The sequence below is a fragment of the Anomalospiza imberbis genome, chromosome 17, assembly GCF_031753505.1.
Source record: "Anomalospiza imberbis isolate Cuckoo-Finch-1a 21T00152 chromosome 17, ASM3175350v1, whole genome shotgun sequence".
NCBI lineage: Eukaryota > Metazoa > Chordata > Aves > Passeriformes > Viduidae > Anomalospiza > Anomalospiza imberbis.
The window spans coordinates 7,225,349-7,249,008 of NC_089697.1; the positions used below are offsets into that span (position 1 = coordinate 7,225,349).

General features: G+C 49.3%; 3 protein-coding genes across 3 annotated transcripts in view; 1 reads left to right on the plus strand and 2 right to left on the minus strand.

The window, feature by feature from the left end:
- POFUT1 (protein O-fucosyltransferase 1) lies at positions 1-4,892 on the minus strand. Its single transcript, XM_068207718.1, has 7 exons — positions 4,679-4,892; positions 4,182-4,303; positions 3,890-4,072; positions 3,264-3,376; positions 2,419-2,611; positions 1,666-1,908; positions 1-1,232 (listed from the first exon to the last, which is right to left on the minus strand). Exons 1-7 carry the CDS (start codon positions 4,836-4,838, stop codon positions 1,044-1,046), a joined length of 1,203 nt encoding a protein of 400 aa, XP_068063819.1. The 5' UTR covers positions 4,839-4,892; the 3' UTR covers positions 1-1,043.
- PLAGL2 (PLAG1 like zinc finger 2) lies at positions 4,871-17,396 on the plus strand. Its single transcript, XM_068207717.1, has 4 exons — positions 4,871-4,969; positions 5,420-5,529; positions 6,916-7,312; positions 8,103-17,396. Exons 3-4 carry the CDS (start codon positions 7,050-7,052, stop codon positions 9,322-9,324), a joined length of 1,485 nt encoding a protein of 494 aa, XP_068063818.1. The 5' UTR covers positions 4,871-4,969; positions 5,420-5,529; positions 6,916-7,049; the 3' UTR covers positions 9,325-17,396.
- Positions 16,906-23,660, minus strand: part of TM9SF4 (transmembrane 9 superfamily member 4) — a 15,982-nt gene continuing 9,227 nt past the window's right edge. The window contains exons 8-18 of the mRNA XM_068207714.1: positions 23,452-23,563; positions 22,982-23,052; positions 22,411-22,543; positions 21,830-21,911; positions 21,664-21,739; positions 21,236-21,319; positions 20,878-21,053; positions 20,497-20,560; positions 19,845-19,964; positions 19,245-19,334; positions 16,906-18,926 (exon numbers count right to left, since the gene is read on the minus strand). Coding sequence (XP_068063815.1) covers positions 18,777-18,926; positions 19,245-19,334; positions 19,845-19,964; positions 20,497-20,560; positions 20,878-21,053; positions 21,236-21,319; positions 21,664-21,739; positions 21,830-21,911; positions 22,411-22,543; positions 22,982-23,052; positions 23,452-23,563 — 1,158 coding nt within the window. The 3' untranslated portion in view covers positions 16,906-18,776. The remainder of the gene's footprint in view (positions 18,927-19,244; positions 19,335-19,844; positions 19,965-20,496; positions 20,561-20,877; positions 21,054-21,235; positions 21,320-21,663; positions 21,740-21,829; positions 21,912-22,410; positions 22,544-22,981; positions 23,053-23,451; positions 23,564-23,660) is intronic.

Sequence of the window (23,660 nt, forward strand, 5' to 3'; positions counted from 1 at the left end):
TCAAGTTGAGTCTCACCATGTTGGGATTATCAGTGTTACCAGCATCAAACCACACCAGGCCAAACAGAGGGGTTTGGGCTGTTGCTTCCCCATCAGTGAATAATTTTTCAGAGTTACCTCCACTGAGAACTGCCCCAGACAAGGGTAATGCTCTCAGAGGGGTTATCATATAAAGTACAAAAACAAAACAATACCATAGACCCAGGTATGACATACCCAACCCCACTACAGCTATTTTAATAACCTTGGATCAAAGTTTCGCTTCTACCACAGACCTCACTGACATCAACAGCTACAAAGCTACAAGCCCTCCATCTCCAGTTCTGGCCTGGCTGTGACAGATCTCCCCCCATGTCCCTGCACACACCTTGCCCCAGGCTGATGCAGAGAAGCTGAACAGGCAGGTGCCTTGTCACACCAAGTCCCACTGCACTCCTCCAGCACCACCAAAGAGATCCAGGGCCCCACAGCACAGGGGATGGAATCTCTTTGGACAGGAGAAGGGACACTGAGGCACTGTGGTGACACAAATCTGGCAAGTAAACTGTGGTCCTTGATAAATCCCAGAGCTTTTTCAGTCCTGAGCTTCACCTTGCACGCCCTTTCCAGGGAACCTGATATGCCTGACAGAAGTTTTACACTCAGAGAGAACCAATTACGGTCAGTTTTGGACACAAAGCTTCAAAACATGTCCAGGTGAGAATTTAGAATTAACAGAGAAAGAAAAGAGAAGGAAATCGGAGCAGCTGCTTCATCATGATTGCTGGTGAATCCCAAGTAGTGAGAATGGAGAGCTATAAAAGCTACATCTTAAAAAACTATATATAGTTTATAGTTTCCTATAAACTACATGATTTCAATTTCTATCTGAGCTCACACTGGAACCACAGGAGAGATCAGGCAGGACAGTCTGGAAGGGACTGTGAGGAGCATTGGAGGGCAGGATCTCTCCCATAGCCCAGCAATGACTGCCCACAGGGAATGCTGCAGCACCAAAGACCCATCTCAGAGCCCTGGAACCACAAAGCCTCTTCCTCCTTTGGTCAGAACTCATCCCGCAGCCTTGGTGGGTGGTCCATGCCAAAAAACGAGGAGGGTTTCCCATGGATGTCACGTTCTCTTTTCACAAAGGCAGTGAAGGAAGAGACACAGTTCCCGATGAAGTGGTCGGACTGGCCAAGGATGTACAGATCAATCTGAGGCACTTCTGGCTGCAAGCTGACAACCTTGAGCTGCAGAGAAACGAGGAGAGCAGATGAATCCAGTCAGCTATTATCACAATCCAATGTCTTGGCATAATATTAGAAATGGAATACACAACAGAAAGAGAATGAGTTTTGTCTTTCTCTGCCCTATAACTCATTTATGATTCGATCAATGTCAGTGCATTTCTGAAAATCACTTAGGTTTATTTAATTTAAACCCTTTTCATGGAAATATTTACTACCATGCCAGACAATGCTCTTCAATCTCCTGGAAAAAAAAAAGAATTTTACAGGATAATTTTTATGGCTATGAGCCAAATTCACTTTGAGATGCCAATATTTGGCTGTGAATAACCTATTCCACAACTGCCTGTCTGCTATCCATGACAGCCTTGGGCCAGAAGCCAAGGAAGGTTTTTATCCAAGCACTCCTGCCAGAAGAGGTTTCTGGAAGACTCACCTTTTCCTGGAAGAACTGCTGTATTTCCGTTGTGTAGGGCTCAGAATCAGTAGCAATATAAACAGATTTAGCTTCAGTCTTTGCCACCCAGAGCTTGAGAGCCCGTTTGATCTCTCGGAGGTCTGGCAGGCACATGTCCATGGTGAGAGGCACGGCAGCACTGCGGTCGTAGCCCACACACTGTGGTGAAGCCATGAAGTGTGGCCCGGCTGTCCCATCCTTTAACATGTTGCAGGCATTTTTCTATTGGAAGAGGAAAAAGGAACCACACAATCATCAAAGTTGAGACCTCTGAGATTATCAACTCCAAACTTTGAACAGATACCCCATGCCTACTAAACCTTATCAGAAAGTACCACCTCTACTTGTGTTCTGGATACTTCCAGGAATGGCAATTCCACCACAGCCCTGGGCAGGCTGGGCCAGTGCTCAAGCACTTTTTCAGTGAAGAATTTTCCCCTAATATTTAACCTGAACCTCCCCTGGTGCAACCTGAGGCCATTTCCCTTTGTTCTGTCCCTGGGAGGAGAGGCTGAACCCCACCTCACCACAATCTTTTCTTGTTTTTTTTCATACCACATTCAAGTGAGAAATCACCACCACATCCCCCACCTCTGCCTGTCTGAAAGAATCCCAGCACCACTGCTAACGCACAGGGAGCTCCTGGATGCCAGCAGGCATCAGGTGGCTCTCCCAGCACAGCTCCTTTTTCGAGCAGTTTTGTTTGTCACCAGCCCCCAGGTGCTGCCGTACCCAGTCAGAGCCGATCCTCAGGTGAATTCCGACGTAGGGCCGGAGCAGCAGAGACTGGATATAGGCTTCTCCCTTCTTCACCATTGCATCCGACCACTCCATGTACTTCTGCAGGGGCCGGTGCTCCTCCAGGACAGGAAACTGGGCTGGAGCTCCAGGTAAGGCGAGAACAGGGTGCTCAGAGGCTGGAAACCTACAGAAAACCAAACCCCAGCAGTTTGAAATGTGACTGAACCTGCACAAAGGCTGCTATGATGGTTAGAGTAGAAAGCAGGAACATCCCAAAAAAGGCAGCATTTATTGCTCCAAACTGAGATAATTTTAGCTGTTTTGCCATCTGAACCGAAGAAATCTCAGGGACTGTATTTTACCTCAGACCTTTTATCTGATAGACAATAAGAGAAGAACCTCAAACATGCAGTGAGGAGCTGCCAAGCAATGGGATGTTACATTTTCAGCCCAAACTAGACCAATTCTGTCACCCAAACTAACTGATAACCACTAAAGTCACTCATGGTTCTGAAAACACAAGGTAAGCAGCAAAATACAGTTCATAATCCCCAAATGAGAACCAAATTCTCTTTGACAATTAATTATATATTTAATAAATACTTGATAAATTAAATATTCCTGGCTCAGAAGTCAATCAGCCTAAACAGAGTTCATACCTAAAATAATGCCCACATGAAGTGCTCAGCAAATATTTAATGGAAAAAGCATTAATATTTTAAACTATCTTACTAACCATTTCAATCTCTCCCCCAAAATGTAAAGTCCCAGCTGCTTTCGTGAATGACTCTAAATGCCCACAGTGACCTGCCAGCACTTTTCCATCTTTTTGCTACCTTTGGATCCAATGGTCCTTGTATGCAGGACTGAAGGAAATGCCCTTGAAGAGCTCAGACTTATCAAAATCCACTTGGAACTGATCCCAGAAGGGACCAAACGGATTTCCATCCTGCAAAGAAAAGACAAGTGTTCGTTTAGGGCACACACAGAGCCTGAAAGACGATTCTGAAGTGCAAAGCAGAAGCCTGTTCCAGGATGGAAGCAGCTGGAATAGCCTGTTTGACACACCAGCTCCACAGGAAGGAGACATCGAAATACATTAAGGGAAATTCACTGAGAAGGTTGCAAAGGTTGTCTTAAAGAACAAGGACACCACAGCTTCCAAACTTTTAGTTAAGAGAGGTTGCTTTAACACCAGCTGGAAAACAGAGAGCAGGATATAAGCTACAGTCTCAATTAAATCTGAAGTGATAAAGTGTACTTGCACAGACTGTATCCCTGATCCCCAAGCACTTGCAGACAAAGAAAACTGATGATGGCACACTCCACGAGTGGTGAAAGCAATGCCACACAGACCGACTAGCGGCGGCTAACTCCTAAATTTGTAAATCAATGGCGACCTGAATGAGTCAGTGACAGTGTTTGGAATAAAGCCGTGCCCGGGGGCTGAGGAGGAGCTCACCTTCATGGGACACGTGCTTTTGTCCGCGCTTCTCTGGGCAGCAGCCTCGAAGCAGTAAGCCACTCTCCTGCCGGGCGGCCAGTGCCGGGGCGCCAGATGCTCCATGAACTGCTCCAGGCTGAGCACGCGGTGGTACCGCCGGAGCGGCTCCAGCCTGAAGTGCTCCGAGAAGGGGACGTGCAGCTGTGGGGGAACGGAGCCCGTGAGCGGGGGGTCCCCCGCTCATCCCCGGAGAGCTCCCAGCCCTGCCCGCCGCGCCCCCGCGCCCTCCCCGCGCCCGCCGGGGGCTCACGTTGGTGTAGGGCGGGCGGTGGTGCCGGTACTCGATCCAGGGCGGCACGGCCAGGGTCCGGTTGAGGGCGCGGGCGAAGGCCAGGGCTCCCAGGAAGTGCTCGGCTTGGTTACCGAAGCGGCCTGCGAGAGACGGGGCTCAGGCGGGGACCGCGCCGGGCACGGACCGGGGCATGCAGCGGGGCACGGACCGGGGCATGCAGTGGGGCACGGACCGGGGCATGCAGCGGGGCACGGACCGGGGCATGCAGCGGGGCACGGACCGGGGCATGCAGCGGGGAAGGGACCGGGGCATGCAGCGGGGAACGGACCGGGGCATGCAGCGGGGAAGGGACCGGGGCATGCAGCGGGGAACGGACCGGGGCATGCAGCGGGGCACGGACCGGGGCATGCAGCGGGGAAGGGACCGGGGCATGCAGCGGGGGATGAAACGGGGTCTGCAGCACCGGGGGATGCAACCGGGAGATGCACAGGGGGCCTGCACCGGGAGAGCCTCACCCATGCAGGGACAGTAGAGCAGGTACCCGGCCTCGTCCCAGGCGGGTGCCGCGCCGCCTCCCGCCGCCATCAGCGGGAGGAGCGGGAGGAGCACGAGGAGCACCGGGGCCGGCGGCACCGCCATGGCGGCTCGTCGGCGGCCAGAGCCCGGCGCCACCATCCCGGCATGCCCCGCGGCGCGCCGCTCTGGCGGCCACCACCGAGGCGTGACGTCACTCCCACAAGGCCCCGCGCAATGGCGCCGCCGGGGCCGGGAGCGGAGCCGCGCTTGGCGGGGCCCGGGGGAACGGGGTGAGCGCGGGGGGGCGAGGGAGGGAGGCGGCACCGCAGCGAGGGGCGGTGGCACGGCCGTACCCTCCCCTCGGTGGCGGGGTCCCCTCAGGGGACAGGGGGGCGTGTGAGGAGGAGGAGGAGGATGCGGGGCGTAGGGGGGGGCGTAGGCCGGGCCCGCCTCCCTCCCCTCAGGGCTGCGGGGCGGGGGTGGGATGTGTGATCCCACTCCACCGGGGCTGCGTTATCCACGGAGCGCTGCCGGGGGTGGGGGTCTCCCGGCTGGCTTCCGAGGCGAACGGCGGAGGTGGCGGAGGGAGGAGCGAGTTGCCCCTCGCGGCCACCCCCCGGCACCTCCGCCGTTTGCAAGGCGGTTGAAGCAGCACCTCTGAATTCCCTAAAATTCCAGCGTGATCGTTTATGCACCTTACTGTTAAAAACATCAACATTCAAACTCTTGTCTTCTTCCAGGTAGCTTTGAAACTGGCCCAGATGGCCAGGCTTTTTCGGAGGGAAAGGAGCAGTTCCCTGGTGAAAGTGGTGGAGTCTCTCAGGACACCTGCACAGCTCTGGAGCAAGAGGTAGAGAACACTGATCTTTTCTGGGACATATTTCATAGAGAGGTGAAATAGTCATGCTTTTAGCACCCAGGAAAGACAGATTGCTCTGAACCACAGGCCTCCTGCACCCTGAGGGGTCAGAGCAGCTGTCACATCACGCTGGTTTGTCCCAAAGTGGCACCTCAGCAGTTCTGGTCCTTTATTGTTTTGCTGTGACCACGTAGATTTAGCCTGCACAAAACTAAGTTTTGTTCTTAACAGGCATTCCCCAAGCTTACAGTGATATGTTTTCCACCCTGAGGGAGCCATCCATGGTATTTGGGGTGATGGTGCAGTCACAGTAATTGTTATTTCAGCTCTTCATAACGTTCCTTGAGCACTTTCTTGGGGGTTGGTTTGTTCCCTCGCAGTTGCACATCCTGCCCACAACTCGCACTCATGTTGATGTGCAGCAGGAAGTTCCTCCTCTGAAGCAATCATGGAGTGAGGGTTTGATGCTATTTTAAGTAGAGTTTCTCAGGCAGCCAAATTGAGTGAAAGAGGTTGGTTTTATTTCAGCTGACCGTTTACCAGTCGAGCTGGCAGTAGAACCCTGTAAAAACCAACACTCAGCTCAAGAACAACCTGCTAAGAGAGATTAATGTAGAACCTCATCAACATGAAAGCCAGAAGAGCTTACAGGAGGTGTATTTTGTTGAACAGGAAACAGTTTGAGCTTCCATTATTAATGGATGAGGCGTCAAAGAAAAAATAAAGTGTTAAAAATTGCTCATTACAGTAGAAAACTTGCTGATCCAGAGAGGCGGAATCTGCCTCACAATCGAAAAGTGAAAATACAATGAGTAATCCCACCCTGAAGAGGAGCAGCATCCGTTGCCTTCCAGAAAAAGGTGTGATGTTGATGATAATTGTGAGTTTTCTTCCTCAGCCCTGTTCAGCCACATGTTGGGGTTCAGAATTATTTGCTCTGGAGATGGTTTTGCCCAGTGCACCAGGTTGGTAGCAGAAAGGATGGGAAAAGAAAATACAAGAGAACCTTGGTTTCTCTGAGAACCTCTGAGTGAGAATTCCATGTAGACAGGGACTAAGAGCAAGTGAGAATATCAAAAAAATGGGATGTGATCTGCAAAACACACAGGGAAAAGTATTCAGAGCTACAAATAGACACCTTTTATGAAATTTAGGAGAAAATACATCCAACATGTAACACTGTCTCTTAATAGTGGCAAAAAATGCACTTCAGAAAAAGTTTAACATAATTTTATTCAGGTAACAGGTTAAGGGGGAAGAGACAGAAAAATATTATTGATTGGAGGTTCCCATGGCTGGGAACACACATCTTCACATGTTCACTGTGTACACAGGTGAAGGTTGCAGTATCTTACCACCAGCCTTCTGTGATTTCAGATGAAGAAGTTTTGCTATTAAAGCAGTTTGGTCACAGGGGGCTCCCAACAGAAAACTGCACCAGGACAACATCACAGCGAGACGCCCACAGGCTCGAGTTCTGCTTGACATGGCCATGTTCTACTAGACCTGCCATGACGGCATTTTTTCCCAGTGTTCCCAACTGGATTCAAGATGCAAAGCAGGAGGAGGAAGAGACAGGCTGGAAATTAGTCCCCAGACCAAGAGGTGAAGAAACCGACAGTCAGGGAAAATGCCAGTGTGAACTATCGGAGCCCTCCTTCCCTCACGTGGACAAGCTGAGAACTCACACACTTTCCCATTCGGAGCAGAGACCCTACAACTGCCCCCAGCTGCACTGTGGCAAGGCCTTTGCCTCCAAGTACAAGCTCTATAGGTAGGTATCTCTAAGTGCCTCTGCCCAGAAGTGAGGGGAAATCCCCTCCTTCATGTGTCTTTGCTTGAATTTCTGAGAAGCTGGAGGAGGGGAAATGCCCTTTTACCTTGCAAAGCAGTTGAGTCCTATACATTACCATACTTGGCATCTCTTTAAGTGCCTTCCAGAGAACTTCAGCTAATGCTGTATCCTGAGCTCAAGCTGTTTTATGTTTCACTGAGGAGGAAATAGAAACAGAAAGTGAAGTTCACAGATTAAAAAACAGAATGAAATGCAAGAATAGCATTTGCATTCATAAATCCTGCTTCTAACCACAGGGATAATTCCATGGCAGCTGTTGCTCCAGTATGGAGAAGTAGAGTTCCTATTTATGTAGTGAAGTACAACACAAAATAAACAGTGATAGCTGAGAGCTTGAAACCAGGTGAACCACAGTGTGGGAAAGTGTGAGATACCAAGGTGAAATCAGACCACGGTGGCTGTCAGCAGACTTGGGTACAGCCTGACCCTCCTGATGAACTGAAGTTTTCTCACCTAGTGTCACAAACTAGGGAGATCTAGGGAGGTTTTCTTTGGCAGCCTCAGCAGAGAGCAGGAGCTGAGGAGAGACAGCTGCTGGGACAGACTGTAGGCTTTGTCTGAAGCATTGTGCTCCTGTGCTCCTTGTTTAATGGAGGTAAATCTGGGATTTTTGTGGCATAAAGTGCAGGACACAAGGAAAATGTTGGAAAACTAGCATGTGTTCACTCAGGGGCTGGATGTTTGACCTTTCCTGCTTTTCTCCCCTAAGGCATATGGCCACACACTCTGCTCAGAAGCCCCACCAGTGCATGTACTGCGAGAAGATGTTCCACCGGAAGGATCACCTTCGGAACCACCTGCAGACCCACGATCCCAACAAGGAGGCCCTGCACTGTCCCGAGTGCGGCAAGAACTACAACACCAAACTGGGCTTCAGGCGACACCTGGCCATGCACGCGGCTGCCAGCGGTGACCTCAGCTGCAAGGTGTGCCTCCAGACCTTTGAGAGCACCCAGGTTCTGCTGGAGCACCTCAAAGCTCATTCCAGGCGGGCTTCCGGCGGGGCGAAGGAGAAGAAGCATCCGTGTGACCACTGCGATCGGCGCTTCTACACCCGGAAGGACGTGCGGAGACACCTGGTAGTGCACACGGGGCGGAAGGACTTCTTGTGCCAGTACTGTGCTCAGAGGTTTGGGAGGAAAGACCACTTGACCAGGCACATGAAGAAAAGCCACTCCCAGGAACTGCTGAAGATTAAGACGGAGCCAGTGGACATGTTGGGTCTGCTCAGCTGCAGCTCCTCTGTAGCAGTGAAGGAAGAGCTGAGTCCTGTCCTGTGTATGGCATCCAGAGACATGATGGGTGGTAAGAGCTTCCCTGGCATGCTGCCTGTGGGGATGTACAGCACACATCTCCAAACCATGCCAAGCTCAGGGATGCCCCATTCTTTGGTTCCCAATTCTCTTCCAATGGGAATGAGCTATCCTCTGGAGTCTTCTTCTCCCATCTCCTCCCCACCGCAACCTCCTCCAAAGTATCAGCTTGGATCTACCTCATATTTGCCTGAGAAACTACCCAAAGCAGAGGTGGACAGCTTTTTGTCAGACTTCCCTGGCAGTCTGTCTCTCTCATCTGGTGATCCTCAGTCCTCTTCGCCTCAGCCACCCGCCCTGGATGAGGCTTTGCTTTCCAAGAGCCCTGCTAACCTCTCAGAGGCTCTCTGTGCTGCTAACATGGACTTTTCTCATCTTCTTGGCTTCCTTCCCCTAAATCTTCCTCCTTGCAATCCACCTGTCTCATCGGGGGGATTGGTCATGGGCTACTCGCAGGGGGAGGCGCAGCCACTGCTCACCACTTTGCAACATCAACCTCAAGAGTCTCCCGGAGCCGGGGCCTCGCTGAACTTTGGGCCCCTTCATTCGTTGCCCCCCGTCTTCACCTCCAGCTTGAGCACAACCACACTGCCACGGTTCCACCAGGCATTCCAATAGGCTGGAAATAGCACTGGAGAACAGATCTTTCAGTCACCCTTTTGTGGAGAGCCTTAAAAACGCACAACTCTTCCTTCCTTGGGGGTGTGAAAGCTCTGGCAGAGCTGGGTCAGACAGGAGGTTTCTGATCTCGGAGGGAGCACTTGTAGACTGGAACCTGTGCAAGTCCCAGTCCTGTACAGCAGAAAGATTTCAGCTGATAGACTGGATATATTTTATCTAATTTTTAATCTGTGAATCAGGAGCCGCGCTTAGCACTGACCTTCCCTGAGAATGCTGGAGCTGTATTCCTCTCTGGGAAGGGACTGTCCCTCAGAAGGAGTTGAGACTTTTTCATCCTGGGCTAAACTTTTGAAGAGTCCAGCTTCCATTTCATGTTACCACACTGCAATTCTGGCAAACCAGCCAACACCTCCACATGGAGAAGAAGTCACGATACTGCTCTGTATGAAGCCAATGGGGAAGAGGCTGACCTTCCCTGCTACCTCTCATCCCATCACCCAACACAGCTTACTCCACATCAGTGTTAAGCAACAAGCCCGTTTACATAGTGAATTCAACATCACCTCTTTGGAGCTGTTAGGATAAACTCGTTATGGTGAACATTGTTTACGCAACACAAATCTGTTTCTGCCATTGCAAAAATAGGAGGCACCAGAATACACTGGGTTCATCTCTGGTGTAGCTAGAACACTGTTTACACAACGAAGTCAGGTTGCACTGATTTCTCTTCACTTATCATGTTCTTCCCCCATGGGGAAATACACTGCTTTTGGACCACTTCAGCCTCTGCCCCTGTAGGCAGCAGCTTCCTGCCTTTTCTCGCTGGCTGTCCCGAGTGAAGGGGACGGAGCAGCTCTCACAGCTTAGCTTGGAGTGCGATGTATGGACAGAGCCCTTTTAAATATCTCCCCCAGACAAACAGATCTGGAAACCAAAGCACGTGAGAGAGCTGGGTGAGGAGCTCGGGACATCGAGCACTGGCGTACCAGGTGTGGGTGAGAACAAGCTGCAGGCCCTGCTGCATAGGTTCCCTTGGGATGAGGAACAGAGTATGAGTTTCTGGGGTTTGGAGTTTTTTAACCACTCATTGAGGTCAGCACCCTTTTTGGCTTATCCAGGAAGCAATTTAAAAGGTATATTTTAACCTCAATGGTGATAACATCCAAGAATCAAGGAAAAATTGGTCCCAGCTTCATGTACGCACTGTCAGTGTATTTGAAGCATTTCTCCCAACACCAATAGTTCTAACAAATGCTGAGGTTTGGGGCCTGCAGTCAACTTTTCACTTTGGATTTGGTTCCACTGGCCTTTTTCTGTTCTCTCCTGCTCAAGCCTTGCCTCCTGAAGTTAAAGCCCTGCTTCTCTTGCTCCCTGCCCTACCTCTTCAACTCTTCCATGGGCTGTCTACCTACCAGGGCAGAAGGGTTATCCTGGGAAGAGGCAGCCAGCTGCTGGTGTCACTTAGCACCTGTCTTGTCTCCTGCTCCTGTTTTCCTGGGCACTTACACTGCAGATGGGGACATATGGAGGTCACTCTGCACTGGTGCATGTTTATGACTATGGACGGGCAGATCTTCATACCTCAGCATGGAGGAACCATTGTAGGCCAATATAAACCAGGAAATCTCTCAATATTGTTCTCCATAAATCTAGGAAATGCAAAATCTACCTCTACTCTGTTATCTCAGCTCCTTGGGTGAAGCCAGATGCTGTCCTCCCTTGTCTCCCCACAGCACATCCACCTCAGTTGATGCAGATTCCTTCCTGCTGAGCCATGATCCCACTGTGTGACATCAGCTGTGTCTCTTTTGGTCACAGGCTTGTCCCCCTTCCATTTTACTCCAGAATTTTAATTTTAATTTAGCTTAGTAATTCTTCCCAGAATGACTCTTTAGCAATCCATTGATTCTCCAGAACATAGATCGGTTGTTTTAGGTTAGCCAGCAATGCTGCAAATAAGACTTTTGTATCAAAATGTAATATAAGATTTATTTACCTCAGCAATATCCTGTGGCAATGATCTCCCCAAGTTGAATGCAGTACTTTTTCCTTTTCTCCACTGGAAAATGTTGCCTTTCCAAGTCCAATGAGTGCCTTCTTGTTCTCTAACCTAGCAAAGGTAAACAGGGCATTGCAGCCAGTCTGTTTACCAGCATTGAATACCTCAGGCCTGTCTTCTATTGCTTTGCTCTTTGCAAATTAAAAGAGTTTCACACTGTTATCAATGATATGCAAGCCTTATCCCTGTCTTCAGTTGAGAGGATTATTATTTTTGAGAAATAAATGGTCATAACTGATCACTCACTGCCAGTGAGGATTATCAGATTTATGCAATGCCATCACACACCTTCTCCCACTGCAGAACATTCGGCTTTTTTGCTTCCTGCCTGCATTGTACTCTGAACAGATGTCATCACTGGAATTCCTTTAGCAGTGGTAGCTAAACTTAGAGCCAGGCATCTTTTTCCTACCAGTAGTCTGTCAAAGAATAAATGGAATTCATTTTGCTATGATTTGCACGTGTGATTTGCTTTCCACAGCTACTTTAACAAGCAGAACTGCAGTAACCTTTGTCAATACAAGGAAAATCTAACCCAGCAAGGGCAGCGTGGTCAGAGACAGCATTGGAGCTGATTCCAGGTGTTTGCACAGGAAAATGGATTCAAAGTTCCTCTATCACAACAGCTTGTAATCATTAAATATTTTACCAGAGACTAATTCCATTTGAAATAGCAAGTATGCAATTCACAGAACATTGTAGTGAACAACTTTTACCTGTTTATAAGAAAATACTTTGAGCATCCAAGCTTACAGCACTTGGGAATCCCAGTCCACTAGGACATATGTACCAAGCTCTTGGGCAAGTCAGTGAAAGCCATCTTAACTAAGCTCCTGCTGATGCAGCTGGAGGTGAGGGACAAGGGTAACTCTGGCATGCTGTGAGGGGCATTGCTGCAGCACAGCCTGCAATCTGTTCTGTGGTGTATGTGCAGGGCTTTGTGGCAGCCACTCTGCTGGTTATGTGATATAAAAAAGTCATCCAGAAAGAGTTTGGGTTTGGTTTTTGCTTTGGACCACAAGTTTGGGGCTGCAGGTCCAGGACACAGCTGTGAGTCAGGCAGGCAGAGCCCAGCAAACCATTCCACTGTGATCCTTCTGTTCCTGGCACACCTGTAACAGGAAGACTGCACCAGATTGAGCCCAAGGGCAGCAACTACAGCACATAATTGTACAGGAGGGTTTAGTTAAATAAAGGAATGTTTTAAACTGGCTGGCTGGGGGGGGGGGGGGGAGGGTGTGGTCCAAAGCAATAGGAACAGTGCAGTCAACTAAGATAATAAACCCATAGACCTCCAGTCAGTAAAAGAACAGGACGTGAACTTGGCAGCCCTTATAAATCAGACCCTGGATTCTCAGAAAGCCAAGCACCTAATGCCCCCTAGAAATAAAAACTAACAAATAGCCAAACCACTCCCTGGCAGCAGAGGGTTAACTCTTGCCCATCGTTCCAGGATTGCCAGAACCCTGTGAAAGGCTGAAGATCTTTTTTCCCCCTGGGATTACAGCTCACTCAAAATCCATTTGTAGGAAGGAACAACATGTTATCTTGCATTTGTTTCCACTGAATTTCACATGACAGAATACCCACACACCACGTTGTGACAGACCCCATTCTCTGTCTCACAACATTGCTGCTCTTTAGCCTCAGTGTTGAAAAATGGTGTCACTGCAACTGGAAGCCTTTTTTTGCCTCTGGTAGATTGATGATTTCAGTACTTTTGTTGAGCTCAGCTCTTTGTTCTTTAATTCCTTTCTGGCTGACAGGTGAACAGCAGCTGCTGGGAAGATTTCCTGCAGTTCACTGAAAAAATCCCCTTTTCCTTTCTCTACCATTGCACCACCTTTGCTCTCTGGACAGAACAACTCCACAGAGGTATTTCCTGCTGCCTGCAATTAAAATTTCCACAAATAAATCTTCAGAGATGTGCTTCCCATCACCCTACCTTCTTGCTTATCCTCTAATCCCAGTTAGTCAGGCTGACTGAATTCTCCCTCAGGTGCCTATTTTTAGTTAATTGCCTGCCCAAGCCCTGGAGCTGTTTTGCCACTGAACAGTGAAGTGGATGAATGGCTCGAACAGAACCACTTCAGGTTTCCATCCCCATACAAAATTTGTGTCTTTTCCATAACTTACTTCTTGTATTTTTCCCAGTTCCTAGAGATGGTAGCTGCCACCTGAAGCTCTGAATCCCATCCCCTGTGCAGCAGGAAAAGGTGGTTTGGTTTAGCCTGGTCTGCTGGATCTGGGAAGCCCAGAGCCTTTTCTCTCCAATCCCCAGCTCTGGCACCCCTCACCCTTTCCATGCCTGTTTATTCAACATGCCACAGCTATACTAAGCCTCCTGGAAATCAGCTGGAAGCTTCCAGGGTAATGCCATTGCTACTAATCCAGCTGTCTTACAGGACCACTATTCCTATTCCCCACCACCTCTCAGGTTCTATTGTCCCTGCTGCACAATCCATGCACACTCACATTAGACTCACCTCTGGCTATTCCCAGTGATGGACTTGCTTCCTTCTAGTGAATAACTGGGATCCCCTAGGAATCCTACAGGTTTGAGCCGTTCTTGTGGCTGCAGGTAAGGAGTTTTCTCCTGGGGTACTGTCTGCAATCTCTATTGTCTTCCCACAGGCCAAACACCACTAATCACACTAGCATTCAAACAGGTCGAGGAAAAACAGAACTGGTGTTCAGAAATGAGACCAGAAAACAGATCACATTCTTCTTCTCAAAAATCCACACCAGGAGATGAGCTTGGCTGTCCTGTTCAAGGTGCATTTTGTTTCCATGTGCACAGGTGGGCTGCAGGAGGAGCCTGAAGCACCTTCCTCATTCTGTGCTTGTGATTGAAGCCAGGTCTGCATGGTCCTTTCCACCAGTGCCTAAACACCAGCATGGAAATAGAGCATACATGACAGAGAGGGAGCTTCTCTATCAGATCACACTGATAAGAGAAGTTAAAAGCATTGCAGAAGATAAACAGGGAATTTGGAATTAATTTTTTTATTACTACAAATAGGTCAGCTCTTCAGCTGGGGGAAGAATCCTCAACATTGAAGTGTCTTGTAACAAATCAACCATCCCTCACTTTTGTGTCTTTGTTTTGAGCTACTGTACAAGGGGATAACCAGCTCTAGCATGGAATGCACTGAGTGGACTGGGGACAGCTCCAGGGCCTCCAGGACAGGGACAGCCTCCAACACCTGGGACAGGCCAGACTAGCTGAGTGTCCTGGTGAACAGGCCAGGGACCTGCCTGCAGCCCTTCTCCCTCTGTAGTCAGTGTCTTGCACTTGAAGGTAACACATGAGCTTTGCTCACAGCCCTCAGAGCCCACTTCAGGGTGCCACATGAGGATGTAGAAGCCTGCATACTGCAGCACATCCCAGAACTTCCGCTAGAAGCTGCTCTGGAGTTTCAGATCTCCTCACCCTACTGAGTGCCTCAGCCTTGATGCTTTGTGGAGCTTTCCCACTTTAGTGATTCCTGATATAAGGAGCAATTTTTAGAAAGACTGTTTTGTAACATCTGAACCAGTGTTTTCCTTAAATGAGGATACTGAAGAACATGGAGCTGTCTGCTGATGTACTCTTGAGACCCAGGGTGGCTACAAGCAGAACAAAGAAGAACCTGTGGAACCCCTGGGAGCAGCCAAGCTCCAAAACTGCAGCCACAAGTCATGCCAAGAACCCTCTCCCAGCACAAGCTCTGCCATCTCCCGCAGGAGCCTGTAAACATCCCATTGGAAGGGGAAGGGTTTGGGATTAGCCATGGGAGGGGATGGGAAAGCCAGTGTCCCCTCCATTCACACTCTCCCTTCTTGCACTGGTTCTGGACAGGCCCCGTGCCTGACCTCCCTCCCTGCAGCTACAGCTGCCAAAGCCAGAAACTTCCCATTGTTAAAGCTCAACTGGTTTTCTAAAAACAAACTTTCTAGCACTTTTACACAGAGTGAATAACCTCTTTTAAAGGAGTGTTTTGGGGGCTGTAAACAAGGTTTTTTAAATTGTAATTAAGTACCATTAGGAAACATATGGTTCATCACTAAAATTAGCTCTTGCAAAACGAAGTTCAAATTGAGAGCATCTTTTATAATGAAGTTGTTTATTAAAAGCATTTGGATCACCTACCCCAGATGTCTTCATGGAGGGGAGTTCGGGTTTTGGTTGGATTAAGACAGGATAGAATCATAAGGCAGGTCAAAGACACAGTGCTCTACATGAAGCCACAGAGGTTTTTAAATTTCTGCCAAGCAAAGAATTAGACCCACAAGAAAAAAACCCAGCACCCCACTGGGGAGGCAGCCACAGCAGACACCATTATCCCCTGTCAAGTAGAATAATGTTTGTTAGACAGAAAGTTCTGGTCGCTTGGTTTCACTAAAATTTCCAGCCCATGTGGCAGCATTTCAGACAAGTTCAGCCCACTCCCCCTCCCAAATAATCCCAACATGCTCTGCTACCCACAGGCAGGAGAACCAGGACCAAACCTCAGCTTAAGCTACAACTGGCTGCAGGCACCAGCAGCATTTGAAGATGAAACAGGGCAAAGCACACAGGGCCCTCTTGGGATTCTCCTTCAGAACATGGATTAAAAGCTGACAGCCATGATCAGTGTTAGGTGCTTGTCTAAGAATGATCTAGTTTTCAGCTCTAGTTTTCATTCCTAATTCAGCCACCATTAAAATGTGCCCTTTCCTCAGCAGCTTTCCCCTGGCACTGAGGACTGTGACAGAACATGAATACACTCATCTGCCAAAAATGAGAAATAAGTTCAGCATGGATTGTTCTGGTGCTGGAGCTGAAGCTTTTTTTGCCTTTTAAAGAGAGAAGGGATTATTCTGATAATTTCTGAGTTTTGATTCAAGTATTTGCCAGCTCTGGTCTCACTCACAGACACTCAGCAGCCCCTAACACTGGACTCTAACCTGGGGGAATCACATCCATTGCTCTGCCCAGCAAACCATCTCAGGAAAAGGGATTTTTCTTTGCCTCCCTCAGCCAGCACTCCACAGAAGCTCAGTGATCTCCTGCCACACACCCCCCTGCAGAAACACACCAGCCCTGGGAAGCCAATAGAGCTGGAAGCCAACGTTGAGGGCTCAGCTTCTGCAGCAGCACTCCTCAAACTCCCTTCCGAGCTGTCCTCCCCTCTGCTGCTCTAAAGCACTGCCCAGCACTGCCATCCAACAGTTCTGCCACTCTGCCCATCAGTGCCACCCGTCAAACAATGTGTCTCACACAAGACACGAGTTGTTCAAGTGATCTTACCCAGCACAGCAGCAGCAGATCCAAATGCCTCAACTGGTGGCATAATTACAATATATGGCAGCATTCAGGGCATGCCACACTGGGAGAAACTTGGTTTACCAGGAGAAAAATATTACAAAGAAAGCCAGAGTATTCCAAGCTCTGCTTCTGGCTGAAGCTACACATCACACACATGGGTGTCAAACAGGCCAAATGTTACAAAAAGAAATTCTCCAGACGTGGCTTAGGAGAACCCAAGAGAGCAGGATGACAGGACAATGGCAGATTTATTTACAATAGGACACAAAGAATACATACATTAATTAAAAATTACAAAGAATACAGAGAAAACACTTCAGGGAAGGGAGAGAAATCAATGCTGGCTGAGCCTCTCCACTGGGCCAGGGGCAGAAGAAAAAAAAAAAAAATCAACAAGAATCTCAGAGAGGGACCTCAAATCAGAACTGACACAGGATTCCACATCACAGTTGGCTCACACATCCCCTCCTCCTTTTTTCCATCCATGATTCCTGGCTGATTAGACTTTGGCATGACGGGCAGGGCCAACAGGAAGGGACACAGGCCCTTGCATGTACCTGGTGGAAACTTATGGCAGTTGGGGTTTAAAAAGGCCCCAAAGCCCTCCCTGGGAGCAAGGAGGGCTTTGGACAGTTTTGGGTTGGAATTATGTGACCTGTGGCAGCTGGCCATTGGAAGACCTTACTCCAAGAAGAAAAATTTTCATAGATCTCACTAAAACCTCTCCTCTGTAGTCCTGGCTGAATCCAGTGAGTCTGGGGATGGAGGGAGCCTTCATTGCAACGTGGAACCTTTTTACTGATAAACATCACTGAAGTGACCAAAAAAACAAAAACAACCCACAACCCAACTTTAACCTCTTTTAAAAAGAGCTTCCCACAGGCTGATTCAGGCATCAAGCCATGGGAAAAGAAGAGCCCATGTCAGCTATCCAGGAGAGCCTGGACTGTTTTTTGTGGAGAAGAACAAAATACAGCTATGGGGTGTACACTTTTCCTGTTCCCTGGAGGTAGAGAATTTCAGAGGAGGAGCAGAGAGCAGCAAGGGCAGCTGGAGCACAGGGCCAGTGAGAGAGCCCCGCTCCCAGCCCTGGGACAGCTCACGGGGCCACCTGCCTGTGCCAGCCCCTTCAGCATGGCCTGCACCACCCTTGGGCAGCTCGGGCCCAACACTGCCTCAGATCACTTGGCACTAACACCATGGCTCCACAGCCATCTCCTGCAGGCTCTTCAGGATCCCAGTGGCATTCCCAGGAAGGAGCCTGCCCCGATTCCTCACATCCAGAGCAGAGCTATTGACAGAACAAACTCCTGTAGTTACCTCACGCATCCTTCCAGTCCTGTATTCCAGCAGAACCACGTCACGTCCACCAGGACCTTTTGTCCTGCCTTCTGAAGGAGAGGCAATCCCACCCTCCCACAGCGGCCTGTGCTGTCCGAGGCTGGAGGGAGGAAGAAGTGATGCTGAAGGTCACTCAAGCTCTCTCAGGGTGAAATTGCACTTCCCAGGCTCTGAATGGCACCTCCAGCAAATTGTAAACAAGCCGAAGCCAGGACTTCAGTGATCGGAGTGCGCCAGACTCCCGCTGGGTGAGCCTTTAGGCTCTGGTTATTCTGCCATAGACAAGCTCCCTCTTCCGTGCAGACATGAAGGCAGGAGAAAAAAACCCAGTCTGATACTTGTCTGAAGAGTCTCCCTGAATCCTAGAGCACCCCAGGGCTGGAAGAAAACGTTTTCACAAGTGTTTCCACTGCTGTCTCAAATCCGTTCATCATCAACATAAAAAAAAGGATGGATTAGCAAAAAGGGGGTTTGCTTATACAGAGGGATATTTCTCTGCTAAAAAACTCCCTCAAATATGGAACAGGATAATAAAGTTAAAATGTAAGTTATCTACAGACCCCTTTTCCCCGCAGAAGTAGCCCAGAATCCATGTACACTGTGCCAAAGTTACATTCCAAATCAAGGAGTTAATTATTTCTCTTGTGACTCTCCCACTGGATTTTTGTTTCCTTAAAAAGAGCTGGGAGAAGATGTCCCTGTCCCTCCCGGGAGGACACGTGTTCAGAGGTGTCTGATTCCTGCTGGGGGATTCCAGCTTCAGTCGATTTTCACGGCGGCGTAGATCTTCCGCACGAACATGTAGGCTGCGTAGAAGCCAATGGTGCCCGTCAGGAGCCAGAAGGACAGGACCATGAGGGCAGTGTAGCCAAAGTACAGTAAGGAGGGAATGAACTCAACAATATCCAGCTGAAACAGAAGAGGACGAAAAAAGTCAGCGAAATAACACACACAGATGACAAACCAACCTCTGCAAGGGGAGCTCTGGCAAAGGGAGGAAAATTTTCATTTTTGTCCCGCTGGCAGGAGATCCCCTTTGAGGTGGGGTCAGGAAATGCTGCTCTGCGGAACTTCTGGGGCACTTACACCCTCCTCTCCTGTCTGGAAGGGCTGTGAGCCCTGCCTTGGGTTGGCATAGGCAGACTGGGACTTAGCAGGCCCACCATTTCCCTTCTGAAATCACACAGTCACCCCCAAAAACGTGGCACTTTCACCCAGGAGGAATACCTTGTTCACAAAGTAGAAGACAGCATAGATCAGCACGTAGAAGGCAGATCCTCCAGACACCAGGAAGGTCCTCCACCACCAGCGGTAATCCTGACAGGACAGAGAGCCTCATTATCCCCCTGACTTTCTTCTCCCCAGGCACTGCCTCAGGGAAGCTGTGACCATTCCAGGACAGGGAGAACACCACCAATCTTCCTTCAAAGGAAATCTACAATTTGGGACTGGGGAACTTTTTCTGTCACAAAAGTGTTTCCAGACCAAGAGATGTGATGCTGACAGTCAGGCTCAAAGCACCTGCTGCACAATGACATGGCTCACCTTTGGTCCTGCATTTTGTTTTGTATGTGGATGGAACGGAACAGTTTGGGAACAGCTCAAAACACCCTGTGCCCAGCAAAATTCCTGGTATGAAACCACAGTTCCCAGCCTAACAGATAACCAAGGAGCTTTAACTCCCTTTAGAATGAAGGGACACTGGGGACAGTCACACCTGTGAAGCTGGGCCACACTAATCTTTGCTAGCAGCAGCAATAATGTGATCTGTGCTTTTCCAGGATCAAGTACCCCCCGCTACCCAAATTACAAACATGGAAATCTCACCTCAGCACAGAGCTGGAAATATACCATGACAATGCTGATCTGGGAGCACGATACCACCAGAATTATAAACACCAGGAAGAGGAAGCCAAAAAGGTAATAGAACTGGTTCTCCCAGATTGCCTGAAATAAACACACAGCAGGAATTTATTTCCATGTTACTGTGATCAATCACTGAACATGGGACTAACTTCTGGCAGCCAGCCAGGGGAAAATGAGGAGCCCCTCAGCCTCACCTAGATGAAACCACAGATCTAATGCATTTCACAATGTCACTTCAGAGGATTCAGGTTGCAAAAAGGTGCACAAGGACACCTCTGAGATAGCTTGTTCATTCCCCGGCATCTCCCAAGCAATGGAACAGCAAATTCTTCCCCGTCCATACAAGGTGAAAATGGGTAGCAGCAGAACAGTGACTGTCTCAAGACCAGGACCCCTCCTTGATGTAACGTTACAGTAAATTTTGTCTTCATTACAAAACCACCAGGAGAGTCCCATAGCTCTCTCTGGAAACTACTGAATGGCCTGGAAGAAACCAGCTACCCGCTTCAGAGAACACAGGAACAGGAGACTGCTCCAGTGGAAGCCCTCTCCCTTTCAAAAGCTTTGGCATGAAAGGAATCCTATTGAAGAGGAAAGTGGGTTAAATGCTTACACTGAAAATGAAGAACAGTTCGATGAACATGGCTCCAAAAGGCAGAATACCAGCCATGAGGATCCTACAGAGCAGAAACAAAAACCATAAGCAGCACAATATAACTGTCTGGACATTAAAAATTCCTTGAACACTCCAAGCAAAGGCTCTACATTTCCAGATTACTACATTTCACAGGCAATGGCACAGCTGCTCCCACTGTTGAGCACGTACCACGGCTACAAGTACCCCTCATGCCACATCCAAATTATAGATGTGGTCTCAAGGAACCCGATCTGCCGTCTGTCCATGTCCAGAGAGCAACAGCTGACTCTCAGCAAGCCAAGGGGACCAAGGGGAGAGAGCTTAACTCACCATATTTCCCAGACACTCATCACTCACCCCACAAATTTGTTCATATACCACCTCTGCTCCGGGATCTGCCTGGGAATCTGATTTGTCCGTACAGGATTGTCATACGGCTGCTTGCGAAATCCAAAGTAGTAACCCAGGTAGACCAAGGGCAAGGAGATCCCAAACCACATGCACAGCAAGGCCACCATGGTAGGGAAAGGCACCTGGAATCACACCAAGAGCCACAGAAGTGAGGCTGACAGCTCTCTTGCCCTGGGGACTGATGTCATTGGCCAAGCCAACCCTCCAGTCACCCACTTGGAAAGGTCTGGGAAGCCAAGTGAGTCCCTATCAGCTCACTGACCCTCTCCCACCCAGCAGGCCCCAGGCTGAGGTTGGCACCTACCGCACCAGAGGAGTGTTTCCCCCAGATGAAGCAGTTGAGGACAAAGCAGATGCCGAAGACAACACCTGGGTACAGTGTCGCTGTCTGCAAGAGGAAACCACAGCATAAGAGAAAGCACCTGATTCATCAGCCACATGTTCCTATGGAATGAGTCCATCCCTGAGACAAGGCACAGGGAGAAGTGGGAAAGTGTCCCTTTTGTTACAGGACAAGGACACGGAGCTGGGCTGTGGGGAGGATCCTGGACAATCCTCTTTGCTCTAGTATGTGCTTTGGTGGTGCCTTTTCTGTACAGCTACAAGGACTCAACCCACTGCAAATGTGCAGCACAGCCAGACTGCATCCAGCTACCACAAACATGTGGAGCTTAGCCACAGATTTTGCCATCAGCACACCTGGATAAACAGCACAGAACCTCCAAGACTCACACAAAAGGCTCCCTTCTTCCATCGATGGCCTTTCAGAGTCCGGTATAAGCGGCCAGCAAAGAATCCACCAAAAACCCTGGACAGAGACAAGCCAAGTCAATGAAAATGAGCTGCTGTTGCTGGGGAGAGGCAGGATAGCACAGGGGGAAGCCGTGGAGGCACCTACCCCATGAACATGAAGAGGAAGCAGGCAGTTGTCATCAGCGCGCCCCGGCTCGAAGGCGACAGCATCCCCAGCATAGCAACAACTGCAGAGGGAAACAGGACAAGGAACAGCAGCTCTGAGGGACATGTGCTGCAGCAGCTCAAGGACAGGGGCCTGTCCCATCTGCAGCCCATAGCTGCCTGCAATCCCTGCACAGGCCTGATTTCCTCCACAGCACAACATATCCATAGCCTCCAGCACTGGCCAGAGAGGAAGGCACAGCTTTGATCTCAGCTGCAGACCATGCTTCAGCCTCAGCTTCCCCAGGAATGGGAGCAGGTGCAGCTCAGCAGGCAAGGCACACCTGTGCAAAAGTCTCCCAACCCACTATCAGCCAGGGCTCACAGCTTGGCAAAGGAAATAAAAACACACAAAGCTGCCTTCAGCTGGGCAATGTCACCCAGCAACTCTGCAGCCCAGGCTGATGGCAACAGGAAGCAGCTTCATGGGCCTCACTCCAGCTAAGGTGACCACAGGGTGAAGTCAAACATCCTTGAGCATCATTCGTGTTACAGCCAACCCATGCAACATGTGCCACTTACAGATGACAATCAGGATCATACAGAAGAGCTGAATTCCAGAACCCAGGAGAGAGCTGAGGATCATAGGGTACTGTGGAGGCCTGAAGACATCTCCATGCACAAGTTTCCAACCAGATTCCTCCATGGTATCTTCCTACAGCAACAACAGAAAAAGGAGGTTATTTAGATGTGATACACCAGTGGAAATTAAGGTTCTAGACAGCCAGCCTAAGAGGTTAACTTTCCTGGATCCTGTTTTTCTACTGAATTTTACCACTCTAGCCAAGAAAGTTCTTTGCTCTTGGGTTAAAAAACCGCGGAGACCTGAATTGTCAGTGCCAGGACACACACTTACAGAGCTTTAACATTTATATTTGCAGTCACTCCTTAGGTCTGAAGACATCCTAACTAGTATGTGATTGTTCAGGCAGAAAAAGGTGTGTGACAGCACAATACAACTGCCCATCCCATAGCCAGGGCTCAAAGGAAAACAGGGGCAAGGGAAGAGACAATACAGCCAAATCTGCACACTGGAGCCCTCCTGGCCTGAGCTTCCCTCCCTCTAATCCCAGCCCAAGGAACAAACACATACAATGTCATCTTCTTTGTTGTAGTTGGCAATGTCCTTCCGCAGAGTCCGGATGATGATCATGCTGAGAATCCCTGAAAACAAGCACAGAGTTCAGCTCAGAGGCTCCCACATGGCTGTGCTGTTTTCATGCACCAACACTCTGTTCTGGCTGGGAGAGGAGGTCTTGAGTCATCAGCAAAGACAGAAACAAAACCCCAAGGAGCAGGGAAGGCAGTATTCCAGCAGAAATGGGGCATTGTGGCTTTCTTGTGGGTTTTTTTACTCCCTCAGTAACCCCAGTATGAGAAAGGCTGGTAACTGCCTGACCCCACAGGACACTGCTTGAACTGGGAGGCTTTAAATTCATTTCCTGCTCCTTCTGACCAGGTTCAGATGTGGCCACATGCTCCTCGAGCCACCTGCAGCTAAGGCTTAAAGAAAATTCCTGGCAGATAATGGTAAAGCCTTCCTCTCCCCACATATCCACTCACCTGAAAGGAAAAAGACGACCACAACCGAGTTAATGATAGAAAACCAGTGGATCTGCACGTCACTCATGGTCAGGTACGTGTCCCAGCGGGAAGCCCACTTAATGTCACTTTCCTGAAAGAACAGGAGAGTTCTTCTCACACCAGCACATTCCCAATGTCTTCTACAACTCCAGTGACAGACACTTGGAGCATCACTGCCAGCCAGCTCT